The 12,927-nt window shown below is 42.2% G+C and overlaps 1 protein-coding gene across 1 annotated transcript in view; it reads right to left on the bottom strand.

The window, feature by feature from the left end:
• The window catches only part of ASPH (aspartate beta-hydroxylase), a 176,723-nt gene that overhangs the window by 100,540 nt on the left and 63,256 nt on the right, over positions 1–12,927 (bottom strand). The window contains exon 15 of the mRNA XM_047783864.1: positions 3,874–3,915. Coding sequence (XP_047639820.1) covers positions 3,874–3,915 — 42 coding nt within the window. The remainder of the gene's footprint in view (positions 1–3,873; positions 3,916–12,927) is intronic.

Below are 12,927 nucleotides of genomic sequence, written 5' to 3'. Positions count from 1 at the left end.
CCATGCTTGGAACTCACTCCTCCCAGATGGCTGTGGAGCTCACACCCTTGCATCTTATATCTCCAAATGTCACTGTCCAAGGGGCCCATCAACAGAGCGACACACCAGCCACTGTCAATCTCTGTACTCTTCTGCTTTATATTCCTTTTCATACTTATCACTGCATACTATATTCTTTTTTAAAAATTACACATCCCCCACAACACTAAAATATAAGTGGTAAGTACTCTGAGAACTGGGACTTTGTTTCCATTGAATGTTTTAGTCCCAGTGCCTAAAACAGGGCTGGCACATAGCAGGTACTTGATACGTACTGAATAAATGGATGAACACAAATAAGGACACCTAATAACCATTTTGTATTGCATTACTTTGAGCTCACCCTTTCATTCTGTGGGTGTGGAATATGAAATACAAGGGGAAAGATGACATCCAGTGGGGAGAAACTGATATAGCAATTTTCGCTAAGACGGATGTAAACGATCTGATTGAATTTAAGAAGCTCGCATCTCCAAAGAGGGCCTGTTTCGGAATTAGCCCTATTCCAAACCTATGCCTCCATCAAAATAAACCAAACCTAATTCTCTAAAAGAAAGGGATCATGTGATTACTAATTCTAAGTAAAACCATTTCCCCTTCCGTTTCCGAAAATTAGGCAACCTAATGTCTGTCCTTAAATTTAATTCCCATTTTAAAAAATCTCCATATTTATTATTATGAAATTAAAATCTGACTATTAAAACATTCAGTTTGTCACTACATATTCCAGAAATGAATTACCTCCCCCTCCATCTGCCCTAACAGTTAACAGCATCTAACTGAGTGAAAAACAGATGGAATTCCCAAAGCTGACAATTAGCTCAAACGGGATTTTCAACGAATCTGGGTAACATTGATTCATTACATCTTTTAATCTGACGACACTTTCTGGATGTCACATGCAATAAAAGGCTTTAGTTGTCAATATCCTTCGGCTGGCACTAATATAAGCCTCTAGTTCTACGATGAGGAAAGCAAGGAGCCAGGAGCCAGGTGAAGTTGCTACAGATTCTCTCACAGATTCCATAAAGAAATGGCCAAGGGGGCCCACCTCCAATGTCACTGGAAAACGCCCTTTAGGCTCAGAGCTCTGGGAGGATGAAGCTGTGCTGAAGGTACCAGGCGGTGTGGAGTAAGGAGTCATGGTCACAGACACTGTGCAGGGTTTGCACATGTTCATGTCTGCAATCAGCGACACTCACAATCTCCCCGCTTTGGTCTCCCCCTTTGCAAGAACATGTGGGGGTGCACATCCGGGAAGCGATCCGGGCAGTGCATGAATGGGAAAGGCAGTGATCTGCGCAATCGCCTGCTTGGGTGGGCTGGACCCGGCGTCCCACCGCAGAAAGAAGAACGTCCGACTCTGGCATGGTCTGCTCCCCCACTTTCTCTCCCACTGCATAGCACAAACTCGCAGCTTGTACAGGATGCTCCTGCTTCTCAAGCCTTTCATTCCCGCCTCAGGACCTTTGCACAGACTGTTCTCTTAGCCAAGTCTTCCCACAGCTGCCCTGCACACATCACTAACCGCCTCAGAGACCTTCTATGAGAGAGGACAGGTCGTGTGAGGCCTGCAAACCATAGCAAAAGGCTCTGGTTGACTCTCAGGAAGATGTGAAGGTGCTGGAAGCATCTGAACAACTTGATACGACTTCGGTTTTAAAACGGTCACCATGGCTACTGAATGAAGAAAGAATATGGGACAAAGGAAGACAAGTTAGGAGGCAAGGGGGGAATCCGGTAAAAGCGGGTGCTGGCTGGGACCCGAAGGGTGGAGGGGGAGTGGCAGGGAGCAGCTGGATTCAGGATCTAGTCTGAAGAGAGGGCAAGGGGGGGGAGGTTTGCTGATGGAAGGACAGGGAGGCAGGAAAGAGAGGATTCATAGGAGGAGTATGTTTTCACGGGAAGGTCAGGAGTTCCATTTCACACCTATTAAGTTTGATGTGATTATTACACACCCATCTGAGGGCATCAAATTCCATCATGTAGACAGCTGGACATACCCCTCTAGAGTTCTGGGAAGAGACCGGGCTGCAGGTAAAAGCTGTCTTTGGCATATAGACATTTAAAGCCATGAGAGTGGAAGGGGTCATCAAGGCAGTGTGTGCGGATAAAGAAACGCTCTGAGGACCGATCCTGGGGCCTCCAGTGCTTGATGGTCAAGGTGATGAGGAGCATCCACCCAAAAGGCTGAGAAAAAGCAAAGAGGAGAGGCTAGGAGGAAGCAGGGGGGGTATGGCATTCTGCAGGCCAGGGAAGGAAGGGTTCCGGGGTGGAGGAAGCAGTTAGTTCTATCACAAGCCCGGGATTCCCTCCTCTCTGCCTTGTCTTCTCTCCTTGGTACTTACTCACTACCCAGTAGAGTAAAGCATGTTTTGAGTATGTGGGGGCGTGGGGGGGGGGTGGAGGTAAGGCATGGAGAGCTTGTGGAGTCTGATGACTGGGCAAAATCCCAGGCATCTATATGTAAAAGACAACTGACAGCTTCCAATATGGAGGAGAAAGTTGCAGAATTCATTAAGTTCTTTAGGAATGCGTAGGGAGGTACCAGAAGAAACACCTAGAAAAAAGCTGGAATGGGCCTCATGGATAGGGAGGAGTAGGGTAGAAGAATATTGTTTTTCTTCATAAGTAACTTTAAAAACTAGAGCTGTATATTACTTTGATAAAAAATTAAAAACAACTCGTCAGAAAAAAAAAATGCATGCACAAAATGCCTGCTCCTTAGTGAAATTATGGCCAGAGGCTACAACTCCATATACTCAAGAAGTATTTACACACTGAGAAAGCAAGATCTCATACCTAATGTGAACTATAGCTTTAATCACTACAAATTAAGCCCTTCATGAAACTATAATCATGTTTAATCATTGAAGATTTTATCATTCAATTGATACTAAAAGTATAACCACTGTTCGATGACCACCCATATCATTTTTTATAAATTTAACTTTAAAACAACTCCTAAGTTTAGGAACCTTGATGAGAGTTGAGTTAAAGTTCTACCGATTCCTTTTTTTCTTTCTCTCTTTTTAGGGCTGCACCCACAGCATATGCAGGTTCCCAAGCTAGGTGTTGAATCAGAGCTGCAGCTGCCAGCCTACACCACAGCCACAGCAACTCGGGATCCGAGCTGAGTCTTCAACCACAGCTCACAGCAATGCCTCATCCTTAACCCACTGAGCGAGGCCAGGGATCAACCCCTCATCCCCAAGGATACTAGTTGGGTTCATTACTACTGAGCCACAAAGGGAGATCCCTCTACTGCGTCCTTAAATTCATTAGAATGCCTCTGCATTAAACTCTTGGAAGGCAGAGAGGATCTTTGTCTACGGGTGTAACTTTGCACATCTTTCCAACAATTCCGAGTTCCTTGAGAAAACACATTCTAGTAAAATTTGCATTCCCTTGTACTTTTAAGCATAGTTGCATTCCCTTGTACTTTTAAGCTTTCCCTGTGCTGGTCACTGCTTTAAGCACTTTACATATATTTTCGGCTAATTACTATTGTGGTAACAACAGTCTTATGGTTTTGGAAGCTGGTACTATTATTATCATTCCTACATCACAGAAGAGGAAACTAAGGCACAGAGGTTAAATAATTCTCAAGACACACCGTGAATGGCAAAACTTGGATTAGAAACTAATCTTTCTCCAGAGCCTTAGCTCTTAATGTTTATGTATAATATTCATGTCTTTTGATAAGATTGTTGAAATAATAAACTCACCGGCAATTTACTTTAACTACTGATATATAATAAAATCATGTTATTCATGGATAGTAAATAACTTTCCTCTATGTATATTAAAAGGCTGTTGATTTGATAATCTCACCTTTTTCTTTTTTTTCGGGATCATCTGTTTTCCTCTTTGTTTCTGAAAAGTAAAGATAAGACAAAATAAGTACTGTGAGAGTCACTATTCAGTATCTCAAATTATAGGACTATCTTTAAATGAATTCAAATAAAGATAGTTTAGGAAAAATATTTCTGGGATGGAGAGATACACATTACTGTATATAAAACAGATAAACAATAAGGACCTACTGTTTAGTAGAGGGGATTATATTCAATATCATGTAATAACTTATTATGGAAAAAAATCTGAAAAACTTTGCTATATACCTGAAACTAACACAACATTATAAATTAACTATATTTCATTTTTTTTAAAGGAAACTATTTCTGGGCGAATGATTCAATTTTCCAAAAATCCTGGATTCTTTACACATTATATGAGTTATATAATCCTGAATTATTTGCTTATTTAATTATTTAATTCATTATATGACTTATATAATCCTGAATTATTTTCATTTTACATGTCCCCTGGAGGTGCCGGCACAGAGCCTAGGTGTGCTATAGCTCACCTGCTGAGAAGCTGGGGTGGGTCCAAGAGCCCAGTTGTATCAGCCTCTCACTAAGTTAACCACAGTTAAAATGTCTCTCCCACAAATGCATGGGGCTGCCGAGTGCCATGAAACCCACCAAGAACCTGAGCCAGCCAAAGAACACCCACACAGGAAACAGCAACACATAACCTGACTGTGTGCCAACGACCTCATTTCTGCATGTATCACCTCATGGCCGGCCTTTTGTTTAGTATAAATTAGTATCTAGTTAATTTTCAAGGTAGACCCGTCAGTTTCAGTCCCTGTCGGTACTTATCTAGTTTTAGAGAATTTCTAGGAAGGAATGTGTACATGAGTCACAGTGGGGATGGGCAGAGTTTGGGAACTTATGTATTTATTTACTTATATATTTCTTTATTTGCTTTTTAGGACCGAGCCTGTGGTATATGGAGGCTACAGCTGCCAGCCTACACCATGCGGGATCCAAGCTGCGTCTGCGAACTACACCACAGCTCAGGGCAATGGGGGATCCTTAACCCACTGAGCGAGGCCAAGGATTGAACCTGCAACCTCATGGTTCCTAGTTGGATTCGTTTCCTCTGTGCCACGACGGGAACTCCAGGAAGATTAATTTTTAAAAAACATCATAGACTCCATCCTTTCCCCAGAGCAGATATAAGAGGGTATGGATGCCAGACAGCGTGCGATCAGCGGTGCAGTCATGATCATTCAGTACTTTTGATCTTCAGTTTCCCTCATTCTTTCATATGAAACATTTCACTTTTTGGAGGCGAGAAGTAAATCTGAAGCAAGGAGGGGGTTCTTATGGGTCAAGTGTCTCTCCTTGGCGTCCCTGGAGAGAGGATGCAAGCCGACTGAAAGTGTATCAAGCTTGGTGCCAAGCACAAGGCATGTCTTTAAGCCTCCTGACAAAGGTCTTACCTCCTTCTCTGTACAGAGGAGGAGGCTGAGGATGGGAAAGCAGAGGGTCCAAGTTATCAAAGTCAGCGGTGTACATAATTCCAAAACACACGTTCTTCCCACTGCGCCAGACTCTACTTCTGTTGCAGGAGAAACAAAGGGAAAGAGAAGTGCCGGTCTTGGCCTTTGCAAAGAGTGGGTTTTATGAAGTTGGCTGCCACACACCACCGCCCCCCCCCCCCCCCGCCCCCTGCCAGAGCTACCAGAGTTCTAGGTCTCTGTTGAATGTTCTAGAATTTCTGATTGTATTAACTATAAGCTCCTTATCGTAAAGTTAGGCAGTGAATGCATCATTTAGTAGGATGTACTCTTGTAGGCATAAGACAGGGGGACACCGGTGAGAAGAAAAACATCAAAAATTGAGGTCTTTGAGGAGTTCTTTCGGCAGTATTTCGAAGAAGGGTTTAGGGCTCTCCACAAATCTTCCCGCCCCTGGGGTGGGGAACCAAGGAAAGAGGAGTGGATTGAACTGGTCACATTTTAAATGGGTGTGGGAGGGCCCCAGCCAGGTGCTCCTAGGAACCACAGCTGCCATCTTTCTTCCTCCTGCAGTGTGGTCCCTAGGATGGATGGCACGAGAGGCTGACCTAAGAAAGCCTAATCCAACCATTCCAGCCCTGAGGCAAAAGCCCTCGGTTGTGTCCCCTTCTGCCCCTGCCTCACATCCACGTCTGCAAGCATTTCTGCCTCTCTGACCTTCAGTCTGTCTGCAAGCAGAGCAATAACACTCAAGTGCTAGGAAAACTCAACTCCCTACCACGCGCTCAGCCCTCTGCAGAATCCATGCAGACACATGGTTCCTTTGTGTCTAGTTCTCCTTTTCTGCCCAGAGGATGAAGTTCAGAAGAGAAATTTCTGTACCCTTTGCTACCCTTCTACCTGCTCAGACTCCTCAATCCTTGAAACCAGGATGAAGTAATATCCCCACAGTATGCTATGACGGCCACGGAGGATCAGAAGGGTACGGGCGGTGTGTCGGGGGGGGGGGTACTCTCTGGGGAATTATCAGAACTTCTAGGTGCCAAAAACCTACACAGGACGGACACAGGAGCTATTTCATTTTAATCCTGCCCCAGAAAATGGAGCATGATAGTAAATGTTACACAACATAAACAAACATTACCTACTAGAAATTACCACCACGAGAAATCAGTACTACTAGGAATGACTTACTAGAAATAGGTTAAGACATTCACACTGCTTTGTGACTTTAGTCAACAAAAATGCTATAATATTCTAAAATACCAGAGTATAAATGAACCATTACATACAAACCAGAAAGACTTCAAAACAATGACAATATAGAGAAGAATTCTGCATTTTATTGCACTCAAATAACATTAAACAGAAGACACTTCCATTCTTTTTAGAAATCCATTGGTGTTGCCCAGCTTGGCAGACATTTGTAAAGACAAGGCTCGTGAATTCAGATATTTGGAAAGTATTTGAAGTTGACCACAGCATAATGAATCCTCAGTGTCCACAGTTCTAGAGATGATTCTATACAAAAATCCAGCAACATTTCACTCATTCACTCATTAGATCCATGTCACTCCTAAGCTTCCCTAAAAAAATATGGCTTTATAAAAAGTAGTGTTCCCTAATTCACGATAGGAAGTAAGAGCTTTATCAGATTCTGAGTAGCAATTCCGTATTACCCATATCACAGCGTTAGAAAAGTATTGCTTTTTTACTAACATATTGCTTTGGGTTTCACTATACATTGATTCAGCATAACTTACTACATTGTAACTATGATCTCTAATGATAAAAATATAAAATCTCTTTGATTTTAACCCTAAAAGCAGGAAAAACATCACTTTATCTTAAAACAATGTGAACATGATCAAGAACTCCCCCCCACCCCCGACATGTAAATGAAACCACTTCTTAGAGTTTTTCAGTGGCTCATGGTCCTTTCGAAAAGAGGGTGGAGCTACCCTTTTTTTCCTAACAGATGAAATATTTTTATCACAGCAACTATTTCTGAGCCACGAATAAGCTACAGTAACATAAGGAGCCCTTGGGTGTGGAAAGGAAAAGGCTCAAATGCTGTGCAACAGCAGCTGGCCTCTGGCTTGTGAGCACTCGGCACACCCCACGTCACCCCGCCAGAGGCAACGTGGCTATTTTGCAGGGAGCAGCCTTCAGTGTTGGGCAGGCTCTAACTACATTAGCCAAAGGCAGAGCAACCCTAAGTTATGCACCAGTAATTGACAGAGATCTTCTAAAATTTAAACAAACACTGATGGGACAATAGCTATTCTGCCATCAATCTCTGTGTCATGAAGCATTTTGCATGATATGACAAGCTATGCCTTTCCCCTATGTCCTAACAAGGAATTGTAATTTTCCCCCTTTATTTTGAAAATTAAATTAATCGTGATAATTTAAACTTTTATTGATATATTGAATTTTTCTCATTCACAAGCTAAAAGCTTCAGGGATCTCAAATGTTGAGTTTTACACCCTGAACACTCAAAGTTAATGTCAAAAATTTTTATAAAGATATCAGTGCAAATATATACAACTCAAATCCTCACAGCTAATGATGACCCCTTACCAGTGTTTTTAAGAGCTCTTAACGAGGCACTCTTAGTGGCTTTAAATCATGTTTAATGCACAGTTTATACAAGTCACCCAACATAGTTAGTGTTAATTACTGATAATATATATTAAAACCCTGCCATGACAATCGCTGCTACATCATCAATATCATTATTAACTACTGTCTGCAAAACACATAAATACAAGTAAGACTAAAAGCTGTGTCACCGAAGGAAAAAGAAAAGAAACCCAATAGATCCACTAATGCTATCAAAAAAGGACATGCAGGAATGTAACATTACGTGTGATTTTTGTTTCTAAAAAAAAAAAAACCACACACACACACTAAAATGCCAGTGGACTATGGTTCATTCGAAACATCTTTAGTGTTCATTCCCAAAGATCTTGGTCTGCTCAGAAATTACTTCACAAGATCTATCACAGCCATCTTTTGGAGCGTATGGTTAAGCTGGTCCTCTTGTAGTAGGGGCAGTCTTTTTGAAGCTTTAAGTATCTGCAAAAATAAGGGGAAATCTAAATTAAAGGACCAACTAGACATAGACTGTGAAGCTGCTTAATTTTTACTTTACTTTTAAAAAACCCACCAACAGAAGTAAATGCTTTTTTTTGCTTTTGTATTGTTGTTTTTAAGGGCAACTTGACAACAGAATGATTAACTACCTAGAGGAGTTTCTGGGGGAGTATCTGCAAAGCTGCTGAAAATTTGAGGTTCTTTAGAGCATCTGAGAACTGCAATTGAATTCAAGAATGTCCGTTTTTCAAGAAAACCAAGGGTTACATTTCTTTCTCCCATCAGTGTTTTCACTGTATTAAAAATGAAATGCAATAGAGGGAAAAAAAATCCCATATGGTATTTGAAACACAACTACAGTAGGGATTTTTTAGGAGCAACCGGATACTGTAAGCTGCACTTAAATATATTACTTTAATAACTTTATGTTATTTTTAATGTTATTGACAATATAAGTGGTTGGTGTAAAAAAAAAGTAGACTGTATTTTGAAAGACGTCAAATTGATTTCTGCCCAACTTTCTATAAACAACTTTCTTATTCCAAACTTTAGTATCTGATTTATTGTACTATCACAGCATTGGATCTACCATTAGAGCAAAAAAGGAGCTTGTGCACTAAAGGCCCAGTCAAATTTAGATATAATTTCTGAGGCTCAATTATGATCCTTCCATTATTCTCCCCTCCCTTCATCCCTTCCTTCCTTCCTTTCTTTCTTCCTTCCCATCTATCTACACATGTATACAGACGTGTGTGTAACCAGAAATTTTTATGTAAGCAGAGTTATCTGGTGCAAAGGAGAAGTAACTGGAAATGATATGTACATTTTATATATCCAACAGAAATGAGTGTTTAGGTCCACCAAAAGACATGTATAAGAATACTCAGAGCAGCTTTCTTCATAATAACCCAATCTTGGAAACAACACTACAGCCATCAATGTAGAAAGGGATTTTTTAGGGGTGTATATTTGTAGTAAATAGCAGTGAATAAGACTAATTACTAAACACATCAAGGTGTATGAAACTCACAGTCATGATGGTGAGCAACAGAAACCAGTCACACAAAAAAGTGTGTATGTGTATTTGTGCATGTTTACTTGTAGTTCTATTTCATCAAGTTCAAAAGCAGGCAAATACGTCTGTGATGACACAGGTCAGAACCTTGGTTCTCTTTGGTGGAGGCGTTACTGAGGAGGAAAGAGGGAGCAATTTCCTGGGTTCTGGAAGAACCGTGTAGCAGGTACAAGAATATCATGTGGACAATTTCACCAGGCTGTACCATCAACGGGGAGCACTTTCCTGTGTGTAAATTACACCTCAACAGAGAGCGCTTTTGAAAATGGGTTTGACCTGAGGTTCTCCTCCAATTTAACAATTAGCTGGACTGTGAGGAAGAAGCATTTGTGTAACCTGTGCAATCAAAAATCCTGGAGACTGGGAACTTGTTCAAAGTATGAGTAAGGCAAATGAACTAAAAGCTCATTTACAATTTCGAAGGACTCAAATACATGCCCCTAAATATCTGAATACTTCTCCACTCATAAGTTGTTCATCAGCTTGCAAAACTAACATCTCCAAATTCAGGCCAGTTGTCTCTGCTACCCTCTGTTCCCCCTGCCTTCCGTATCTCCACTGCGGTTCCATCATTCAGCCTTTCAAGCTCGAAGCATCGGACTCCTCCTCCACCCCTCCCCCGCAACCAGCACCCCTTTCCCACCAAACTACCTGCAAGCCCACGTCAGGAACTCCACTCCTGCTCTGCATCCTCGCTACCCCAGGCCCAGCGCACGCCCCCCCCCCACACCCCCCAGCGCACGCCGCCCCCACACACACCCCCATTTCTGCTTGGATGAACACGTCTGCCCAACCAGGCTCCATCTCCTTGCAAGACTGCTCTTTGCAGAGCTGGGTCTGGTCATGTGACGCCTTGGCTTGGAATTGTTCAGCGGCCTCCTGTCACCTTTAGGCCCACATTCAAATCCTCACACCACATTTCTGGGACACTCAGAGAAGTGCCGCCTGCCTGCCCACGGGCCCTGCCTTCTCAGCAGGTAACCAGCACCCGGCATCCGGACCGCCGGGCCGAGGTCTCTGCGCTGCCAGCCCCCGCTTCCCTGCTCCCCACGTGCCAGCTCCTCACGCAGGAAGCCGTCCCTCACGCTCACCCCCAACCCGGCCCCCTAAGCTGGGTTAGTTATCCCCTCTGTGTGCTGCCCTCTGTGAAAACACTGTGACGTTAATGACGCCGTGTTGGCTGTTGTCCTCAGCTGTGCGCGCGCGCACTCACGTGTCTGTGAATGGCTGTGACACGGGACCTGTATTGGTCACGTGTATCTGCACTGTCCCGGGCCAAGTCTGTACCAGAGCAGTTAGTGAATTTCTTGAATTAATGAATAACGACATCGGTAACACTGATAGGCATTTTAGGAATTTTGTAAGCTAAGACCGCCAATGCGGCCAGGCTGAAGCTGGCTGTGGGCCTTACTGGTCAGTGTTAGAAAGTGCTGGTGACAGATGCGGCATGGCGCTCAGCTCTGGACAGACGCAGCGGGGTGGAACCACCAGCCCCTCTAGAGACTCAAAAGTGGGATGGGTGACACATGTTATCTCAAATCATTTTCTGAGACAAGCCCCAGATTCACCCAGAAATAGACACATTCACATACCTCCATTTCAAATAACATAACTGTCATCACGAGACATAACATTAACTTTCTTTTCTGGCATGGCATGACAGAAAAGTCATTAATAGGACCAATGAGTCAAACAGCCTTAAATTACTGTTTGGCAGGAAATTTTACTCTGATGAATTTCCTAAGCAATTCCTTCATAGGCCACTCCATGTGTGCCCTGTCTCCTCGGGTTGTCATATAGCTAGAAAGACGCTCTATGATTTCAAGTAAAAATATGACGTTGAAGACAAAGGTGAAAATCCACTAAAGGAGTAGAGGTTCCAAAATCAATTTAAAAAAAAAAAAAATCTAGTATTCAAAATCACTGACTTCTAACACCAGAATAACCAATTCTCAGGATTAACCTTTTACGTCTTGCCAAACATATGCCAGCAGAGCACTTACAAATGTACAAATATAAGCAAAATCTGGCAAAATTTAAATGACTGGACTTGGAAAATTTAAACTTACTTTCCCACAATGAATCATAACTGATCTTCAATATTTCTGAGTCTTAAAATAAGGGCTAATGCATTTTAAGAAAAAGATACCAAAGAATATGATAGCTCTGCTTTTATCCCATCAAAACAGCTCTCAAAATGCAACTCCCAGGTCTTCATTCATGTAAAATCTTCTAGAGTACAGCAGCTGAGAGTGTGAACTCTGGAGCCAGAATGTAAGAATCAAACTCAGTTCTACCGTTTGCTAGCTCTGTGACCTTGGGCAGGTGACAATGCCCTGCTGTGCCTCAGTTTTCCCAACTGTACAATGGCGCTAACAGCATATCCACCTCTCGGGCTGCTAGAGCTACTGAGTTAATGCATGTGTGTTTCTAGAAAAGCCTTACATACACAATGCTTAATAAAGCTAGCATTTTCTGTCCCCTGGTGGGTGGCTGGATACAATGGCAAATTAAGATAGTTCCTGCTCCGGGGGATTATCACGCCAATAAGGGTATTATTATGAAATTTAATATACAATATTAAGACCGAACAACCTACTCTTCGAACAATCAGGGAAGGCAAAGTAAGCATCAATTAGAGTCTGAGGGCCGGGAAAGAGAGAACGAATAGCCAGCATTTTGCAGAGGGCCTCAATTTGAACTCCCTAGTGAATACAGAATTTTAAGGATTGAGAAAGGAAGTAAGGAGAAGAGCCCCACAGTGAGTGTTTCTGCAGTTGCTGTGTCACATCCATAATTGAGCACTAACGCAACAGCAGTCAGCTTAGATACAAAATAGAGACTGATTTATGAAAACTAGTCTTTTGTAAGATTGAATGATAAAAAAATTAAGACTAAGACAATAATAGGAAATAAGCAACCCGATGTAATCATTACAAATAACTACTGCTAACGCTCGGTCTCACATTCTCTTTGGTAAAGGTCACACTACAGCCACTCAGTGCATCTCTCAAAAGTTTTATGACACCAAATGACAGGTTATAACCTCTTGAGCAGGCCTTTCAGAATTTAGCTTCTCTTGATCCACTTCAAAGATCAGGCTAATTAATTACTAACAATAACAGCCAGAACCGCTCTAATGGGAGCTCACTGTGTGTCAGCAAGTATGCATATGAATCAAATCTTCATTTCCACTTGCTCTGGCTGTTAAATATTTCATCAAGAAAAAGCACCTTATTCCGGTCCACCAACTGCTTAGTATTTTATAATTACATTCCAAGGAAATTCTTGGGCTTTGTTTATAATACACCAAAATAGAAGCACAGAGCTTTTTGGTCAGAAAATAATATTACTGTGTTTATTAAAGTCAGGTCAATGGTAAAAATATGAACTAGAAAAAAG

Source organism: Phacochoerus africanus, chromosome 6, assembly GCF_016906955.1.
Source record: "Phacochoerus africanus isolate WHEZ1 chromosome 6, ROS_Pafr_v1, whole genome shotgun sequence".
Lineage (NCBI taxonomy): Eukaryota > Metazoa > Chordata > Mammalia > Artiodactyla > Suidae > Phacochoerus > Phacochoerus africanus.
Note: the sequence above shows the minus strand (reverse complement) of the source record. Positions and strands in the feature narration are given on the sequence as shown.